The sequence below is a fragment of the Ovis canadensis genome, chromosome 1, assembly GCF_042477335.2.
Source record: "Ovis canadensis isolate MfBH-ARS-UI-01 breed Bighorn chromosome 1, ARS-UI_OviCan_v2, whole genome shotgun sequence".
Taxonomy (NCBI): Eukaryota; Metazoa; Chordata; class Mammalia; order Artiodactyla; family Bovidae; genus Ovis; species Ovis canadensis.
The window spans coordinates 71443936-71461477 of record NC_091245.1 but is presented as its reverse complement, the minus strand read 5'-3'; the positions used below and the strand labels follow the sequence as shown (position 1 = coordinate 71461477).

Genomic DNA, 17542 nt, shown 5'->3' with positions numbered 1-17542 from the left:
ATGGTGTTTAGAAAGCCCTGAATACAAATTTGGCTGGTCCTAAATCACATGTAGGAAATCATCAGGCAATGACTCCCTGCCCCGGGTCACAAGCTGTTTTCATGAAGCTGTGTGACAAGTTTAATTATAAGACATTAGAAGAATCTATTTGTTGATCAGATACTAGGTTCTGGCAAAAGTACCGGCTGGAGTTCCGGGTCCTTTGTCTGTTCTCTGTTGAGTGGCACACCATTCTGGTGCTCTGTTTCTTCGTAACTAGAATAGAATCATCATTGTGGGAAGAATGTGGGGGAATTGATCAGTGTGGATGGGAGACTTTAAAAGCATAACAAGTCAGTAAAGGGCACTTTACAAATTCATGCAATTATCATCTTTAGTTGCAATAACATCATGTTATTTTAGTCTCTCTCCTTGGCCGTTTCAAGAGGAAATTGATTAAAACCTTTGAGTGCTGCTTTAGAAATTATTTTTGGTGTGGAACAAAAAAAATAAAAAGTGCTTAGGAAACAGTTACCTAATAAGATTAGCTCATTCTTTAATCCTGACAGAACCAATTCTTTGTGCATTTTGGAGATGTTCTTTTTTTTTTTTTTTACGTAAATGGGGAAAACCTCAGGGGACAAGATCTGCGATTCTGCAGTGACCTGCGTGTCTTTTATTTTGCTTTTACCCTGGCCCTGGAGCACCTGACTACATAATTCTATGTAATTTATAAGTCTGAGTGTTTTTAAGTACATTTTCTTTCAGGGATGCACTTCATTCTCGCTTTCTGGGAGTGGGGGTAGGGTATTGAAATTCAGAGGCTTTGGCTGACTAATCTCGCTGAATTTCTGTTCAGGATTTAAGGAGCTACTACTCTTGTTTTCCCTGAGCTGAGAATGGTCCCTTTCTAGCCTTTTGGAGGAGTTTCTTACTCTGACAATGAGTTTCTTACTCCTTTCCAGCCAAAGAGGAATGGCAGGTGCAGACCGGACACCTTACCTGGTGGCTTTAGTCTGATGGATGAGTCGTCTCCACAGAACTGCTGGGGCCATGGGCCCTGGCCACTCATGTGGACTTATTACCCTTTGAACCCCATCTAATGGAAATGAGGGCAAACAGAGAAAATGCCTCCTCATAGGTTCAGGTCACAGACCTTGGGGGACAGTACTGACCCACCAACTGAGCCATCTCCAAGGGCCCCTGCTGCTCCAAACCTCACAAATCCTCCCAACCTTGGTGTTTGCTTCCAAGGTCTCAGGTGGGCTTCCCAGGACCCAGGGCAGCACATCTGAGCCCTGGAATCCTGGTAGGGGAGAGGGGAGCCAGTGGAGGGACCAGAAAGGCAGTCAGATGGTTGTTCCTGTGATGACAGCTCCATGCCCTTTTCGAGGTGTTAGGCTGAACCTCTGCTCCTATGGGGAAGTGTAGGAGCTGTCACTCTCCAGAGCCCTCGTTCAAGCACAGGAGCTGCTCACCAGGCATCGAACAAACAATCCTCTATTTTTACAGGCTGACTTGACCTAGTCCAAAGGCCAAGGCCTCCTGAGGATTTGAGGCTAAATCCTGTTGGATATTTCTCATACCTCCCTCATGCCTCATTTGGTATTGTTCCTTTCTGGACTGAATAGGTTCTGTTTCTTCCTCCTTACAAGTTTCTGCCTGTGTGAAGTTTTAGAAAGCTTCAGGACGCATTCCATTTTTGAGTGGCCGAAGCCACAGAAAGTTAATATTTGGAACATAGGAGAGGAAGTGCTACAGGCAGAAATCTGGGTTTGATTTAAAAAAAAAAAAAAAAGAATTGTTGGGAATCCACTCTGTCTGGAATGAAAGAAGAAAAGCAATTCCTTTCCGCTAAGGTGTCAGGGGGCTCTTGGTAGGGGTAGAGGCCTAAGAAGTGCTGGAGAATAGCTTGGAGGTATTAGATGCGAGGTTCATGCCTTGGATCTGGGTTAGGCAGGGTGAACAGTTACAGTGAAGTATTTAAAGTGAAGGAAGGGAGTGAGAGAAACAGTTGGGTCGAAGGAGGGCACACAGCCTGTACCCCATCCTCCCAACAGACTGCTGCACAGCCAGGTGGGGAGGGCAGGGCTACGCAGGGTGTTTGCTGACAGACTTGCTAATTAAACACCAAAAGGCAATATTGCTTTGCCAATAGAGATGGCTGTGCCCGCGTTATCAGCTGCAAACTGGCTGCCCAGGAGCATCCTAATTAAAAATAAACAGTTCTGGGGGGTGGTCCGGGAGAGTCCCGGGTTTCTCAGGACCTCTAGCATCGCTCCCAGGGGAAAGTCACACCCAGGTCGCCTTCGGGTCCTTGTCTCAAAGGAGCCTCTCTCTCATCACGGAGTGGTGCGATGTGTGCTTCTTGAACGCCCAGGTCCTGGGGTGACAGGCAAACAGACACCGCCCCTAGGAGCAGAGTGCCTGGTGCCTTCAGCCCTGGGGGAATAATGATTTCTGCTGGATCTCTAAATTGAGGGGACAGCTAAAGCCCAAAGCCTCTTCTGAGAGAGGTTAGAATTTCATCAGAAAGCGAGTCTGGTCACATGAGGATTTCTGGCACCGAGTGCATGGCAGGCTGGACACCCGCCTGCCAGAATTGAGCGAGTGGATCGTATTGGCTTCAGCAAAGAGGGAAAGTCCCAGCCTGGCCTGGGAGAAGGAGCAGCTCACTCCTCCCTGCTCTGCACAGCTGCTGCGGCAGGACTGGGGTGTCACGCCGCAAGACCCTTCTCGGTTAACCCTAAAGAGAGTGTGTGGTCCAGGGACTGAAGATTGAAAGATGCCTAAGGAATGCAATGCCTTCCATGCCCTCTCGGCCGCTCTATGCTGCTTCTATCACCGCAGGTCTTTCCTTGGAGTCAAGGTAGGTGTGGTTAGAAATAAGAAAGAGCTGAAGTTCTCTGGGAGGGCTTGAAAGCACTAGGAAAAGTTGGCAGCCCACTGGCTCTAAAATCAGAGGCACTTGCTCTGATGGATGGATCTTCACAAGCTCCTAGTGGTATGTCTCCCCTGCAAGCAGGATCGGGCCACACAGAAGGGGGCACCTTGTCTTGCTTAGCAAGAAAGCTCTGTTTTTCAGGAGACTTTCCATTTCCTTGGGCTGAGATTTTATACCAACGTAGCTCAAGAGTATTTTGTCTTTCTTCTCTCTCTGTCTCTGCCTGTCTTCCCTTGTTCGTAATAAATGTGAGATGGCTGAGCCCCTCTCTTCACTTACCCTGCTGCTCCCTTATGTCAACGACGTATAGAAGTACAAAAACCATCAAATATCTCCTTTGAAATCAAAGTCATGTTCCAAAACATTTTCGCCTTCAGAACTTTTTTTTTACTGCTCCCGTTTTTAACCTTTGTTACAAGACATCAGTACCCAAGGTTTTGCGTAATATGTCAATACACTATTTATTTTGATAAAAATATTCAACCTCATTTGACTATTTCAAGACCAAGCCTCTGTTCTATTGCCCACCTGTGACAACACTTAAGAATCCTGTTTGGTACAGGCTGTTGTTGATCTAGGGGCTTGTCTGCCTTGGGAAATCCTGTTGGCCCTGGCAGGACAGGGGACCTCATTTATTCATGGGAAATAGGAATAAGAAAGCTCTCAAGGAATTCTTCCCACCCTGACAGCACAGCTCCCCCTCCTGAGGGACTGACTTATTCTGTGCTGTTGAGAAAGCTACAACAGGAGAATTTAACAGGAAACCCTGTTCAAGGCAGAAAGAGCCCTTTGTAGAAAAGTATACACTGAGAAGAGGAGAGGCTTCTTCATATTTTACTGCTCTTTTGGAGTATTTCAGAGTAGATTTCTAACCATTCTGCAAAGTTCGTTTCTGTCTCTTTGTCAGGGATTCGAAGGAGAGTGAGTAGTCATAGGTTAAAAGTGTTTCCTCCCGCATTTGAAAGCGCCTTTCTATCCTGGAGCCCAGTGGGGGTGATGAGGACCATGTGGTTTCTGGCCTAAATATGGATCGTTCTGGTGTGGGGCAGATGAAGTCATGCCATTAACAGTATTTTAAAGCTGTCGGAGATAGACCAGGAGGTCCCAAAGGGAATCGTGCACGTCAGGGATTGGCAGTAGGTTTACCCTCTAATAGAAGTCCTCCCATAAGCCAACTTCTGCTAATTCAGTAAAGTGCAACTCAGCATTTGGTATATTAGGAAATAACCCATAAATATCTAGGTCTGGGTGGTGAGGTTCTGTTTGGAGACCCCTGTTCCTCTGCAGTTATTTCCTCTAGGACCTGCACAGAAAGGCCACAGTAACATGGGGTTGCTGTTGTTCAGTTGCTAAGTTGTGTTCCACTCTGCGACCCCATGGACTGCAGCATGCCAGGCTTCCTCTATCCTCCACTATCTCCAGGAGTTGCCTCAAATTCATGTCCATTGAATTGGTTATGCCATCCACCTGTCTTATCCTCTGTCGCCCCCTTCTCCTCCTGCCTTCAGTCTTTCCCAGTATCGGGGTCTTTTCCAGTGAGTCTGCTCTTCACATCAGGTGGCCAAAGTATTGGAGCTTCAACTTTAACATCAATCCTTCCGATGAATATTCAGGGTTGATTTCCTCTAGGATTGACTGGTTTGATCTCCTTGCTGTCCAAGGAACTCTCAAGAGTCTTCTCCAGCACCATAATCCGAAAGCCGCACTTATTTGGCACTCAGCCTTCTTTATGATCCAGTTCTCCTATTTGTCACTGTCCTCTGGCTTCCCCCCCACGGTCACTCCTGGTGACTGACTATGGATAGAAACACCTTCCTTCCCACCTGGGCTTCCTCTCCCACCGCTGGTTTGTAGCATCGTCATAGCCCAGAGAGAGGGCCTGGTCTGCTCACTCACCAGAATCTGAAACCTTCAGACCCAGCTCAAGGTTCCCCATTGACCCTTGGTATGCATTTCCCTATCTTGTTTTACTTAGAAAGTTACCTGGGAAAGGAAATGCCCCTGTGCTTAAATCCCTCCTCCTGCCAGTGTTGCCCCAGAGATAATGCTGCATCGCTTTATTGGCTCCCACTTTAATTAGGGGTTTCAGGTCCTGCCGCTCATAATTAGTTTCCATTGTAATTAGAGTTTCAAAATTAAATTGGGATTGATTGCCTGATAGCAAAGCGGAAATAAAGCTCCAGTTCTTGACCATGGATGCTGCTTGTCTTGGCATGAATTTCTCATACCAAAAATAACGCTGCAGTAGCCATGGTAACTTTCCATTTGGTCTAATCCATATCATCTCTGGAGAAAGTAGAATGTTATTAATAGTGTTTGTTGTATGGGAAGAAAACTAAAAATATAAAAGCTCCTTCATCACATAGGAGACCAAACACACGGGCGCTTTCAGGGAATAAGATCTTATTTGCAGAGATGATGCAGAATTTCATTTGTGTTTAAGGGCCTCATGTGGACTTGTATACAAAGGTCCTGGAAAGGAATTAATTGGGAGGCCAGGAAGGAGAGGAAGTCAAGGATATGCAGGCATTGCTGGTGCTCACAGAGTTGAGACCATGTCAAGGGTCATGGCTTTAACCCAGCCCAGAAGGGTTCACATAAGGCACTCATTTCACAAAAGACCACTGCATCTCGAGTAAGGAAAGGAAAGGATGTTTTTGCTTATACCCAGTAGAAAAAGAGTTCGCCGTGAAGATATTCCAGATCCATGATGTTAGTGGAGCACATTCAAGTTTGAAAATCCCCAAATGTCAAATGTTGTAGCGTTTTCATGTGTAAGCACTCTGTTAGGTGGGGCGGCAGGTGATTAATGACAACTGAGGCAGGCTCCCGCCTTTGAAGGACTTCCCGCTAGAGCGTTAGTCCACAGTGTCATCGGTTACATTTGCAAAAGGCTTTCTGAGTTCCTTCATGAGTTATCTCACTGGGGTCTCAAGGCAAGCTGAGTCAGGCAGGGCAATCGTTTATCTTTTTCCACGGAGGAGAGGCCAAGGCTCAGAGAAATTCCCTGCCCCAGAATCGTTTATTGGAGAACAAGGAGTAGAAATCAGGTTTCTGTGGCCTCAAGCCCAATGTCCTGTCTTCAATACCATGCGTGCTAAGTCACTGTGGTCACGTCCAACTCTTTGCGACCTCATGGGCTGTAGCCCACCCAGCTCCTCTGTCCATGGAATTATCCAGGCAAGTATACTGCGGTGGGTTGCCATGCCCTCCTCCAGGAGATCGTCTCGACCCAGGGATCAAACCTGCATCTCCTGTAGCTCCTGCATTGCAGGAAGATTCTTTACCACTGAGCCACCAGGGAAGCCTTCTCCAATACCATAGGAAGACCACTGAACGTGGAACAAGGTAATTTTGTCCCTGATAGTACTTCAGTTAACAGTTGAGAAAGAATAGCATGAACCTCAGCTTTTCAGGAGAGACTTCAGGGAGACACAGAACTGGTCTTCACATACTAGATCTCCCTCCTAGGGCAGTGGCCAAGCCACCTTTCTGTCCATAGAGCACTGCAGAGGGAATCTGGGGGAAGCACAATAGAGCCCGCTCCTGGAACTGGCCGTGGGGACAAACCCCCGTTTCTTCTGGCCCCTCTTGTCTCTGATTCTCCTTGCATGTGGGCAGGGGAACAGGAGCTGAAACTTGCCACCATATCAGTGGCTGCTCCTGAGGAAGGTAGGTGAGATTGTACAAGAAACTTCAGGGGAACCAGAGACAGGAGTTAACCTTGCAGGTGCAGAATGTGTTGTTGTTCAGTCACTCAGTCCTGTCTGACTCTTTGCAACCCCAGAGACTGCAGCATACCAGGCTTCCCTGTCCTTCACTGTCTCCCGGAGTTTGTTCAAACTCATGTCCATTGAGTCAGTGACGCCTTCCAACCATCTCATCCTCTTTTGCCCCCTCCTCTTGCCCTCAATCTTTCCCAGCATCAGGGTCTTTTCCAGTGAGTCAGTTCTTCACATCAGGTGGTCAGAGTATTGGAACTTCAGCTTCAGCATCAGTCCTTCCAATGAATGTCCAGGGTTGATTTTCTTTAGGATTGACTGGTTTGATCTCCTTGCAGTCCAAGGGACTCTTAAGAGTACTCTCCAGCACCACAATCCAAAAGCACCAGTTGTTTGCTGCTCAGCCTTCTTTATGGTCTACCTCTCACATCCATTTTGACCGCTGGAGAAACCATAGCTTTGACTACCCAGACCTTTGTTGACAAAGCAGTGTCTCTGCTTTTTAACACACTGTCTAGGGTTGTCATAGCTTTTCTTCCAGGTAGCAAGTGTCTTTTAATTTCACCTTTCTGAACATTAACAGGGAGGCTGGAGTAGGGAATCAGAGGATAAATGAATCAGTAAGTCTCAGCTAACCAGTCACTAAAGTCCAGTGGCACTGGTCTAGTCAACAAGAAGTTATTGTTAGAAGGCAGTGGATTTTAAGCATAAATGTTCCCATACGGAGGTGTAACTGTCTTTGTAGCCACGAAGTTCCGTGTAGTGGGAAGTGCTTAAATCGTGGTATTGCATTTTGCTTTGTTTTAGCTCATTTCCCTTATCCCTGAAAAAAGTATCCAGAGCCTCTCTATGAATATGCATTATAGCCTGAGGTTTCTCAACTGCCCATCCTTGGAGAGTTGGGTCCTCAGAGCTTGCTTTCATTGGGAGCTGCCTTTCTGTGTCAGAGTGAGCATGATGGAGGGAAGGTCCTGCCCATTGTCCCTGTGGCCCATCTCTTGGTCTGTCTGCTGTTGTGACAGTGTGCATACTGCCGAAACATCCCAGTGTTGACAGTAGCCTCAGTTGCCTTTGTCATGGAGCTGTTGCTCCGTCAGCACACACTGTGCGCGGTAGAAAAAAACCACTGGGGAAATGTCTAAGTGACTCAGCCCCTGCTTGTGGTGGTTGGTAGTTGCTCTTTTCTCTCTCCTGCCCTCCAAAGGAAGGAAGGAAAAAAAAAAAAAAGCCTAGCACAGCTTTTTAAAGAAACCTAAATGTATTCCCTTGGCATCTGGAGGCTGCGGGAATCTGGTTTCAGTACCAGGGGAAGGACATGCCTGACAGAGTCTGGGTCCCAGAGCCCCCTGCACCACAGACCCCGGAGCTTGGATCCTGGCCGAGACCTTTGTTTTTGTTGGAGAGACGTGGGTGGGAAGCAGACACGAGACTGGGATCCTGGGAAAATTTTGTTAGCGGGTCGGTACCTCCAGGACAGCAGATAGATGAGGCTGTGCCTGACTCTGGGGAGGATGCTGGTGAGTAGGGGGCACTTGGGCCACAAAGGTCATCACGCACCATATATGAGTGGGCCATACACGGAGGGCTCAGGCCTCTGTTGCTGGGTTTAAAGATTCTTCAAAGACAGATGTGGGGCCTTCCAGCGGATGCACATTTTGGACATCCCTGGGGGTATCAGAGGAGACTTGGGCTGTCCTGATTGGGAGAGGTGGGGAGTGCCTCCTGGGGTGGACACTCCTGTAGCATCCCTGACCACATCTGGGTTTTCAGGGTGTGTCCACAGCCCCGGAGCTACTGTTGGAATCTGGCTCCAGCCATGAGAATGTCACGGCCTATTTTTCTAGCTTATGAAAGAGCTATGATCAGTCTCTCAGTTTGTGTGGAGAACTCTGCCCAGTGTCCACTCTAATATGTGTGCATTTTTACAAAAGCGCATGTACACAAAGAACCAAAAAGCTAGCATTGTTTAATCTAGTTGGGATTTGAGGGACCATTGAGCCAACTTCCCACTCAGAATTCATCTACTCTCCCCACCCCCATGCCCAGCATGTGTCTCGAGGGCCTGTGGGTGCTGGGGAGACAGTGAAAGTTTCTGTCCTAAAGGAGCAATTCTGTGTCCGGTCAGGGAAACAGACATGCAGGCAGCTCTCTCCAAGGTACATGGTGATGCAGGGGCAGGGAGAAGTCACAGCACAATGTGAAATGCTGGGCAGAGGGATTAACCCAATTTGGGGTCAGGGAACTTCCTGGAGGTGGTAACACTGGGCAAGTCTTAAAGGAGTGGTAGGAGGAAGACACCCCGGGGAGAAAAAGAACATCAACACAGGACTTCAGGCTGAAGCTAAGGAATGGAAGGAGATGAGGCCAGAGAAGAGGTCCGCCCACAGATGGTACAGGGCGGTGGGGAGCCAGTGCACGCTTAGAATGGGGAGTGGGTGAGGGTTTGGGTGTCAGCCTCCCGTGTGCAGGATGACTTCAAGGAGTGTAACCAGAGTCTCCCCTGACTCATGCTGCTGTCCTTGAAGCCTCCCATCAGCTCTGCTTGTCCTTGCTCAGCTCACTCATATTTTCCTCCCTCCAGCTTCTCTTTAAGCCTGTTTCTAACACTCATAGTAAGATCCTGTTTCTAACTCCACAGCAGCAGCTCAGACCATCAGGCAGGATACTTTTCTGTCTCCACTGCTGCCCCCACAAGCTGCAGCTCTATCCATGTGTGAATCCATGATCCTCGCTTCCTGCCTGCATCCTCCGAGGATGAAATGTCCCTCTCCCAGTCCACGGCCCACCCTGCCACCTGTGCCCATGACCACCCCCTTTCCCAAAGAATCCTCAGGCTCCTTCAGTCTGTCCCTTTTACCAGCACTTTCCTCTTAGCTCCAGTCCTCCCTATTCTAAAAGTAATCATCATTTCGCTGTCTTCCTTCCTGGTCCCTGGCTTCCTCCATCCAGAGAGCTGGTTAACACAGTCTCTGCTTCCTCACTTCCCACTGGCCACTCAGCCCCCTTTGACCTGACCAGCGGCCTGTCCTCGCCAAGTCCGGTGGCTGCTGTCCAGTTCTGATGCTGTTAGAACTCTCTGCTGCACTTGGCACTGTTGGCCGTCCCTTCCTGGAAGTCTGCTCTCAACCTCTAGGACAATGCACTCTGCTTATTCTTCCTAGATCCCTCCCAACCCATCATACTCTGGTGTTATGGACTGAATGTTTGTGTCTGCCACCACCCCCCCATTCATGTTGGCACCCTTACCCTGATTATGATGGTATTAGCAGGTGGCCCCTTTGGGAGGTGATTAGGTCAGGAGGGTGGTGCTTTGGTGATTGGGATTAGTGCCCTTATAAATAAAGGGGAGCCATGTGAGGACACAGCAGGAACATGGCCATTTATGAAGGAGGATGCACTCTTTCATCAACCTCTGAGTCTGCCAGTGCCCTGATCGTAGACTTTCCAGCCTCCATAACTGTGAGAAAGAATGTTTTGTGCTTATGCCACTCTGTGGTATTTTTCTTACCAGAGCTAAAAGGGACTAAGACGCCTTCCTTCAGCTTCTCTTTCTAGCCTGCCTCTTAAAAGCCAGTGTCCCCTGCCCTCTTCTCATATTCCCTCTGTAACTCATATCTTAGGGGGCATTTGAGATAGCACACCCGCTCTGCGCTGAGGATTCTCAAGCCCTTCTCCGCACCTGGTGAGCCGCTCCATCCAGACAGCTCAGGATGTGCATCTTCACAGACTTGCCCGCCGCTCGCGCTTCTGCACTGGAGTCGCCGGCTCAGTCATCTTCCAGTAGCCCCCATGTCTCTTCTCCCTCTTCATCTTCCATGTCTAATCAGTTATAAGTCTTCATGACTTTACTGCTAAACTCTCCTCTCACATGCCCCTTTCTCCTTTCTCTGCCACCAGTACTGTACTAGTCTAGGTCTCATTGTCTGTTTTCTAAAAATCTTTACCATTTTATTTTTAAAATTTAAAAACAAATTTTTGCTGCATCAGGTCTTAGTTGCAGCACGAGGGGTCTTTCGTTGTGGAGTGTGGGCTCCAGAGCACATGGGCTCTGTAGTTGCGGCACGTGGGCTTGTTTGCCCCGAGGTTACGTGGAATCTTAGTTCCCCAGCAAGGGATCGACCCTCCTTCCCCTGCATTGGAAGGTGGATTCTTAACCACTGGACCGCCAGGAAAGTCCCTCATTACCTCTTACTGCTTGGAATTCTGCAATAACTTCCTAACTGGTCATCTGGCCCTGAAACTTCATAGGAGGTCATTTCATTACCCTGCTATTTGACATTTCCTAAGACGGGAGGTGTACTGCACCCTAAAGGCAATAATACATCCCCACATTTGAAAACTCTAATTACTAGAAAGTTGTTCTGTGTATTGAGTCAGAATCTGTGCCCTGCAATGTCCAGCTATTATTATTCCTCAGTTAAATGGGTGTAAACCCTTCAGATGCATGCTTTTCCCCCTCCAGCATGTCTATTTGAGGCCAAATTAGTTGGTATGAATAGACACCTAGAAATAAGACAGGAGAGAGTCTGGATTCAGTTCTCTATGGAGTTGAACCAAGAATGTGTGACCTGTCGTCTTAGGATGAGAACACTTCAAACCTTTGTATATGTCAACACAGCCCTCATGTTCCCCACATCCTTTCTGTACAGACTAAACATGTTTAGTTCTTTGTATATTTTGGGGGACTTGGATGCTAGTTTTCAGGCAATCCTTTACTGCAAAAGTCTGAGTGAGTCTCGAAAATTCACGGTCTTGGTCATGTTTTCTGTTGTGAGATGTACTTATTCTTGCTACCTCTAACTCCAAGGACATTGTATGATTCATGAGATATGAGTTGTATTGTATCGAGTGTCTTGTTCCTCTAAGTCCAGCTGCTTTTTCCCTGATCCTGCCCATGATATCTAACATGGTGTTCGTGGTTTTTTTTTTTTTTTTAATGATGAGTTATGTGGGTGTCAAGACGTTTGAATTCCTCTGAGAGAAATATATATACCTTTAAAGTGGCATGCATATGACTTGTATATTGGAAACCATAACCATAACGTTGATGCTTGGCCGAAACCCATTTTGTGATGAATCATTTAGTTTTACTGAAAACCTACTATATACTTAGCTCTGATATATAATGCACTTTCAGAGACAGTTGTTAGTCATGAGCTATTTTGGAAAGAGAGAATTTGGAAAGTCATTTATTCCGCACCCCACACTGAAAGGCTTTCTGAATCTTTGAATTTTTCTCCACATGTTTGGCAGATCTCACTTTTCTTCCAGTTACATCTCCTAGTGTCTTTCAGTCACAATGCATTTTGTTTATTCAGTAATGCCTCATTCATTTGAGGTGAAGTAAGGAAAGGATAGAATTTGGGTTTGGGGTTTGTTTGTTTTTGTAACGGATTGTATTTGAATTGACTTGTATTTTCTGATATTCTTCTTTAAGAGCAAATAGGGTATCCATTTGGTGTACGGCTGTGTTCCAAGTCACTCATAATTTGAATTAAGAGGTTGAATTAACAAGCTTGAGTTACCAATGGTGAGGTTTCTGGTTTGGCTGTCTCTGCATCCTGAACTCTGGTCAGTTGGTCTCCAAACCCTTATCCTGGGTCTGCCTTAGCCAGGGAAGTCTGTTTTTCATTCTCCATAGATGTTAAAAAAGCACTCCTCTTACTGAATGGAATCTCACTGCCAGACTGAGCGATTAATATTTTCCTTGCATTGTCTTATTTAGCCTGTGTGCCAACCCTAGGAGAGAGGGGGCTATTATCAGAAGTCACTTGAGGACATGGTTAAAGGGAGCAAAGCAGTTAGAGGAGGTTTTCATCAGTTGAACTGGTACTCGGCTTTTATTTGGAGCCCTTCATATCACTGACCCAATAAATGATTAAGTGTGACCAGGGACCTCCAGCCTTCATTGTAAGTGTGGGCACATCGGACTTCTCACTGGGAGGAACCAGAATACAGGGCTGCCGCATGGGGGTTACTTGGATGTCTGCTCCAGGAAACCATCATCTAAATTTGATCTAGAGGGGAGGGTACCCTCTGCAGCTTTCAGCAGGGCCGGATGCTAACAAATGGCATGTTGAAAATCTCATCGTGTTTCAGTGTGTCTATTACCAGGGAAAGGTGAGACCCCCTTGGAGCTGAGCACTGAGTGAGCCCCTGAGTAAATAATGCTTTGTCAAAAGGGTAAGAAACGTGATGGGCAAACCCACTGGGGCTGGGTTGTGGAGGGTGGTGTGGGGAGCTCTTACGGTGAGTGCATGGGGCGAGTTCTTTCATGTGCGAGTAACCTTTTGAAGGAAGGAAGAGCCATTTCCTTGCTGGATGTGCTGCATTCTGTCACACTCAGAATTCCTCCTGCCGTTTTCAGACCGAAATCAGTCTCCTTCAGTGAGAAATAATTTTCAATCCCTCGGTGTTTCATCAAAATGAAATTGAACTTCAAAAGCAATAGCTTCATGATCTAGCAGGATGGGAAGGTGTTGGGGGGAAGCCTTGCCCAGAGAATGATTGGGGATAAAAGGCAACAGGAGTTTAACATCAAAGGGAGCCGAGGGTACCAATCGGAATGATTCTAGTGTAATTAGTTTGGAATGGAGGATTAAGTTACTGCTGCCTGCTTAGTGGGTATGCCGGTTTAAGGCTCCAGTCTGCACAAATTAAAATGAAAACAGTCTTTTTCATTTACACACATGGAAAGCAGAATTTTAGTGGGAATTTCTCAGAACCTTGATAAGCACAGAGGTCCACAGATATCCTCTTCACGTTTCTTATTCATGATTTCTGAGCCTCTTTTGATAAGGTTTGATAATGAATAAAATGAAATCTCTTGGACTTGGCCTGCGGGATGGGAAGGTGGGGTTGGCATTTTCCTTTCTGTGTTAAGAATCTGATGGCCCCTGTCTCATCCTTTGTCTGTGAAAAGGAAAATCACCCAGAGTGAAAAAAAAAATAAAGCATCTTAATTTAACAGCAAATTGCAAATCCGTTTTTAATGGCACTGGAGGATCCGATGTAAAGTGTGATAAATTGCTCAGGTTTAATTATAAAATGGGAAAACGGCATCAAAACCCATCTGTAGAATCTTTGCTGAAGATTAGATTCTTTCTAGGATTTAGAAAAGAGAAATTTATATCACCCAGGAACTTGAACATTAGCATCAAATTAAGTGAAGGGATTTGCCACTGATTCCTTTCTCAGAAGGATCCAGCGACCCTCGCTGACCTCTGATAAGACAGAGAACAGTGAGAACTCCAGCAGACAATCATGTGATTTACTGCTGTGCATTCCCTTCAGATGCCTCGTCTCCTCAGAGGCTGTAGCCCAGGTCAGGCCATGGGGTATTTCTTACTCACATCTGCGTCTCCCCTCCAGTCTAGCCTGGGAGGAGCACAGTGGACACTCGGGAAGTCCTTGAGTTTCATTGAAGGCACAGTGTTCCAGTGACTATCAAGTTCTTAAGACTACCTGCTTGTTTCTGCAGAACTCTGGCCAATAGGATGAAGTATGTGAGGGTTAGGAAGCTGCCCCCAAAGACTGCTTCACTGAGCTTTAATCTCAGGATTGAGAAGAGTGGGCTCAGAGGCAAGGGGCCCAAATGAGACCAGAGATCCCCATTTGTCAAGAGCCCAACACCAAACAGGCCGAGAGGCCCCTGGGACAGCCCAGGGCCTTTCCCACCAGCTTGTAGCGTACCTTTGTGTGAATTAGAATAAGGCACTGCTTCCTCAAGACACTCTATTGCCATCTGCCGGGCAATGGTTGTGCACAAATTTTCGATGGCTGTGCGTGAAGGGCCCCTCCTTAGATATCACGTTCCTGTGTCACACACGTCCCTGAGCCAGTGGCCAGGCCACCACTGTGTGCCCACCACTGTGCTGGGCCAGGCCGAAATGCCCAACTGCCCATGGCACTCTTTGCTTTGACCTACCAAATAGACTTAAAATTTGAAGTTAACATTTCTTCTCTGTGGACTTTTAGTTGCAAAATTAAGTGTTTTCTTAAGTAGAGACTTTGGTTTTAGTCAGTTATTAGAGGGAGAAACTGTATTTGTCTAACCTAGCGCCCCAGTGGGAAAAGTTGGATTAGTAATTCAAGCTTTTCTTCACTTATTTTTGGATTATAATAAAATATTTCTGGGAAAGCCATGAAAGCCAGCAAGTGTCAATCAAAGGTGACCCAGAAACCAGTATATGAATTGTTTCGTTTCAAGGTCTTGGGATTGCCAACAAGCACCATCTCGTTTCCTTCCATTCTACCTCGGATTGAAACAGCTGAGGGTTTGTACTGAAAACTGTTAGGCCTGAAACTGGTGGAGAAGTGGGTTTTTGTTTTTCAGCCTGTGGTTAAGGTTAAGAGTGCAGAAGTAATTGGGATTTATTCATTCCGTGCCTTCATGATCAATTTATGCTGGTTTTCAATGGTAAAAATACCAGTTGGATCTCTGAAAGCCCTTGATATACTTTGGAATGTGGTTATAAACTGGCCCACTGCTTAAAATTCAGCCCAAAGCAGTGGTTCAAAGGCGCCAAGTTTCTGAAATCTCCAAAGTATCTTATTTTTAGGTGGATTTACTTTATAAGACAGTCCTTGGTGAGGCTTCAGAATACTCCAGTAAAGGTGATCGACAGTGTGGCTTTTCCAAGGTGGGGGAGCTCCACCTCTTCGTGTGTTTACAGCCTTTGTTAGGGATCCAAATGGTGCAGCCATCACATCATCACAAGCAGGAGTTCAGCGCATTCCAGATGAGGGTCTGTCTACCTGGACGCCTGTGTTGCCCTGGCTCCAGCCAACTTAGGGACAGTGCATGGAAGACCCAGAGGGGTTTCCCACCAATCCGAGGATATCGTCTTTGCTCAGAAATGAGACCAGTTTTACTTGCAGTGAGACTGATACTTTTGTTTGTGATCGTAATTTCTGGATGAGACCTGTGGAGTTGCTTGGTTGAACCTGGCGAGCAGCCTGGACTGCTGTGGATCTCTCCCTCAGCTGAGAAAATCATCCCTGTGCAGAAGAAAGAGACTTTTGTTTGAGAGCCTGATAGCCTTCTGGCTGTTGTGGCCTGATGTTCTAAACTGGGATAGAATAGCCTAGAAACTCCCTCCCTCCCTCTTCACTCCCTCGCTCCTCTTTTCTTGGGCACATTCCTGTCCATCCTCCCTTTTTATCTTAAGCAAGTCAATTCCCAACCTTGATCACAGAATGAATGACTAGAAAATCATCCCGATCTTAAAAATTCAGCAAAAAACCATGTTGGTGACTAAGCCGCCTGGGCCCCAAAGGACACGTCATCTCTGTACCAGGACCTCTCGGCCCTCGCACAAAACACACAGCTTCCCTGCGCTCTCAGGCTGCTTCCGTGTCCTGCGTGCTGTGGATGTGTGACTGGCTGGAGCAACTGCACGGGTGTGTTCATACGGAGACACATGCCACCAAGGGACGGTGCCTTCTTCCCAGTGATCAGTGTCACTCTGCACAGATGGAAGCATTTAGCGGCACTCAAAAACCCAGCAACTATTAATTGGAACTGAAATGAACAGAATAAACACACCTACACCTGAGTAGAAATTGGTAGTTTCAACTCCTAGCTTTTTTACTCCATTAGAGCTAAATTCTCAAAGACCAGATATCTCTAAAACCTTCTGATGGATTGTACAATTCTTTTAAAAAAAAAAATTCTTTAGTGGGTGAAGCAACTCTATTTTTGTAGCTAAGAGGCATCTTTAAAGGGGCTTCAAATTCTACATTGTTCCATATGAGCATATACTATGTACTAGGCATGCTGCCAGGTCCTTTTTTTTTTTTTTTAAATGCCAGGTACATGAGGTCAGGTAGCCCAGTGAAGTGGGTACTAATACCCCCAGATGTAGACAGATGCAAGTTAAGAGAAGTCTAGAAAGGTGGCCAAGATCATCTGTTCTTTTTCTTTCTTCCAGTTTTATTGAGATATAATTGACATACAGAACTATATAAAGTGTACGGCATAATGATTTGACTTACATACATCATGAAATGATTATCGCAGTAAGTTTAGTGAACATCTATCATCTTGTATAGATTAAAAAAATAGAAAAAATGTATTTGGTTTCCTTGTGATGAGAACTCAGGATTTACTCTCAACATACGTGTTAACATTTGTAACATACATGCATATGTGTTCAGTCACTCGGTCGTGTCCAACTCTTTGCAACCCCATGGACTATAGACCGCCAGGCTCCTCTCTCCATGAGATTTCCCAGGCAGTAATATTGAGGCAGTATTAATTCATCATGTTATACATATATCCCTGGAACTTATTTATCTTGAACTGTCTGATTGCCTTCATCCAATTCTCTCTCCCCCAACCCTGACCTCTAGTAAGTACAAATTTGATCTTTTTTTCCTATGAGTTTGTTTTTGAAGTACAGTTGATGGATATTTCACTATGTTAATTCCTATTATGTAACGTAACGATTTAATATTTCTGTACATTCATATGATTACCATGATAAGTTTAGTTAGCATCTGTCAGCATACAAATATATTGCCTAATTCTTGACTGTATTCCCCCCACTGGACATTTCATCCCCTGACTCATTTATTTTGCAACTGGAAGTTTGTCCTTCTTAATCTTCCTCACCTATTTATCTCCTCCCCCAGCCCCACTCCCTTCTGTTTGTTCTTTGTATCTGTGAGTCTGTTTCTGTTTTGTTATGTTTGTCCCTTGTTTTGTTTTTTAGATTCCACTTATAACTGAAATTCTATGGTGTTTGTCTTTTCCTGACTTATTGCGCTTAGCATGATACCCTCTGGGTCCATCACGTTGTCACAAATGGCACGGTTTCTTTTTTTTATGGCCGAGTTATACTCCGTTGTGTATATATGCCAAGTCTTCTTTATTGACTCGTCTACTGATGGGCAC

The 17542-nt window shown here is 46.1% G+C and overlaps 1 protein-coding gene across 2 annotated transcripts in view; it reads left to right on the top strand.

The window, feature by feature from the left end:
- Positions 1 to 17542, top strand: part of BCAR3 (BCAR3 adaptor protein, NSP family member) — a 131399-nt gene that overhangs the window by 72086 nt on the left and 41771 nt on the right. Inside the window, exon 1 of one of the 2 annotated variants that reach the window (XM_069598196.1) lies at positions 2412 to 2848. The exons of the other annotated variant lie outside the window; for it this stretch is intronic. Within the exon in view, the coding sequence (XP_069454297.1) occupies positions 2765 to 2848 (84 nt within the window). The 5' untranslated portion in view covers positions 2412 to 2764. Of the gene's footprint in view, positions 1 to 2411; positions 2849 to 17542 lie in introns of those variants that run through there. 2 annotated transcript variants of the gene reach the window in all.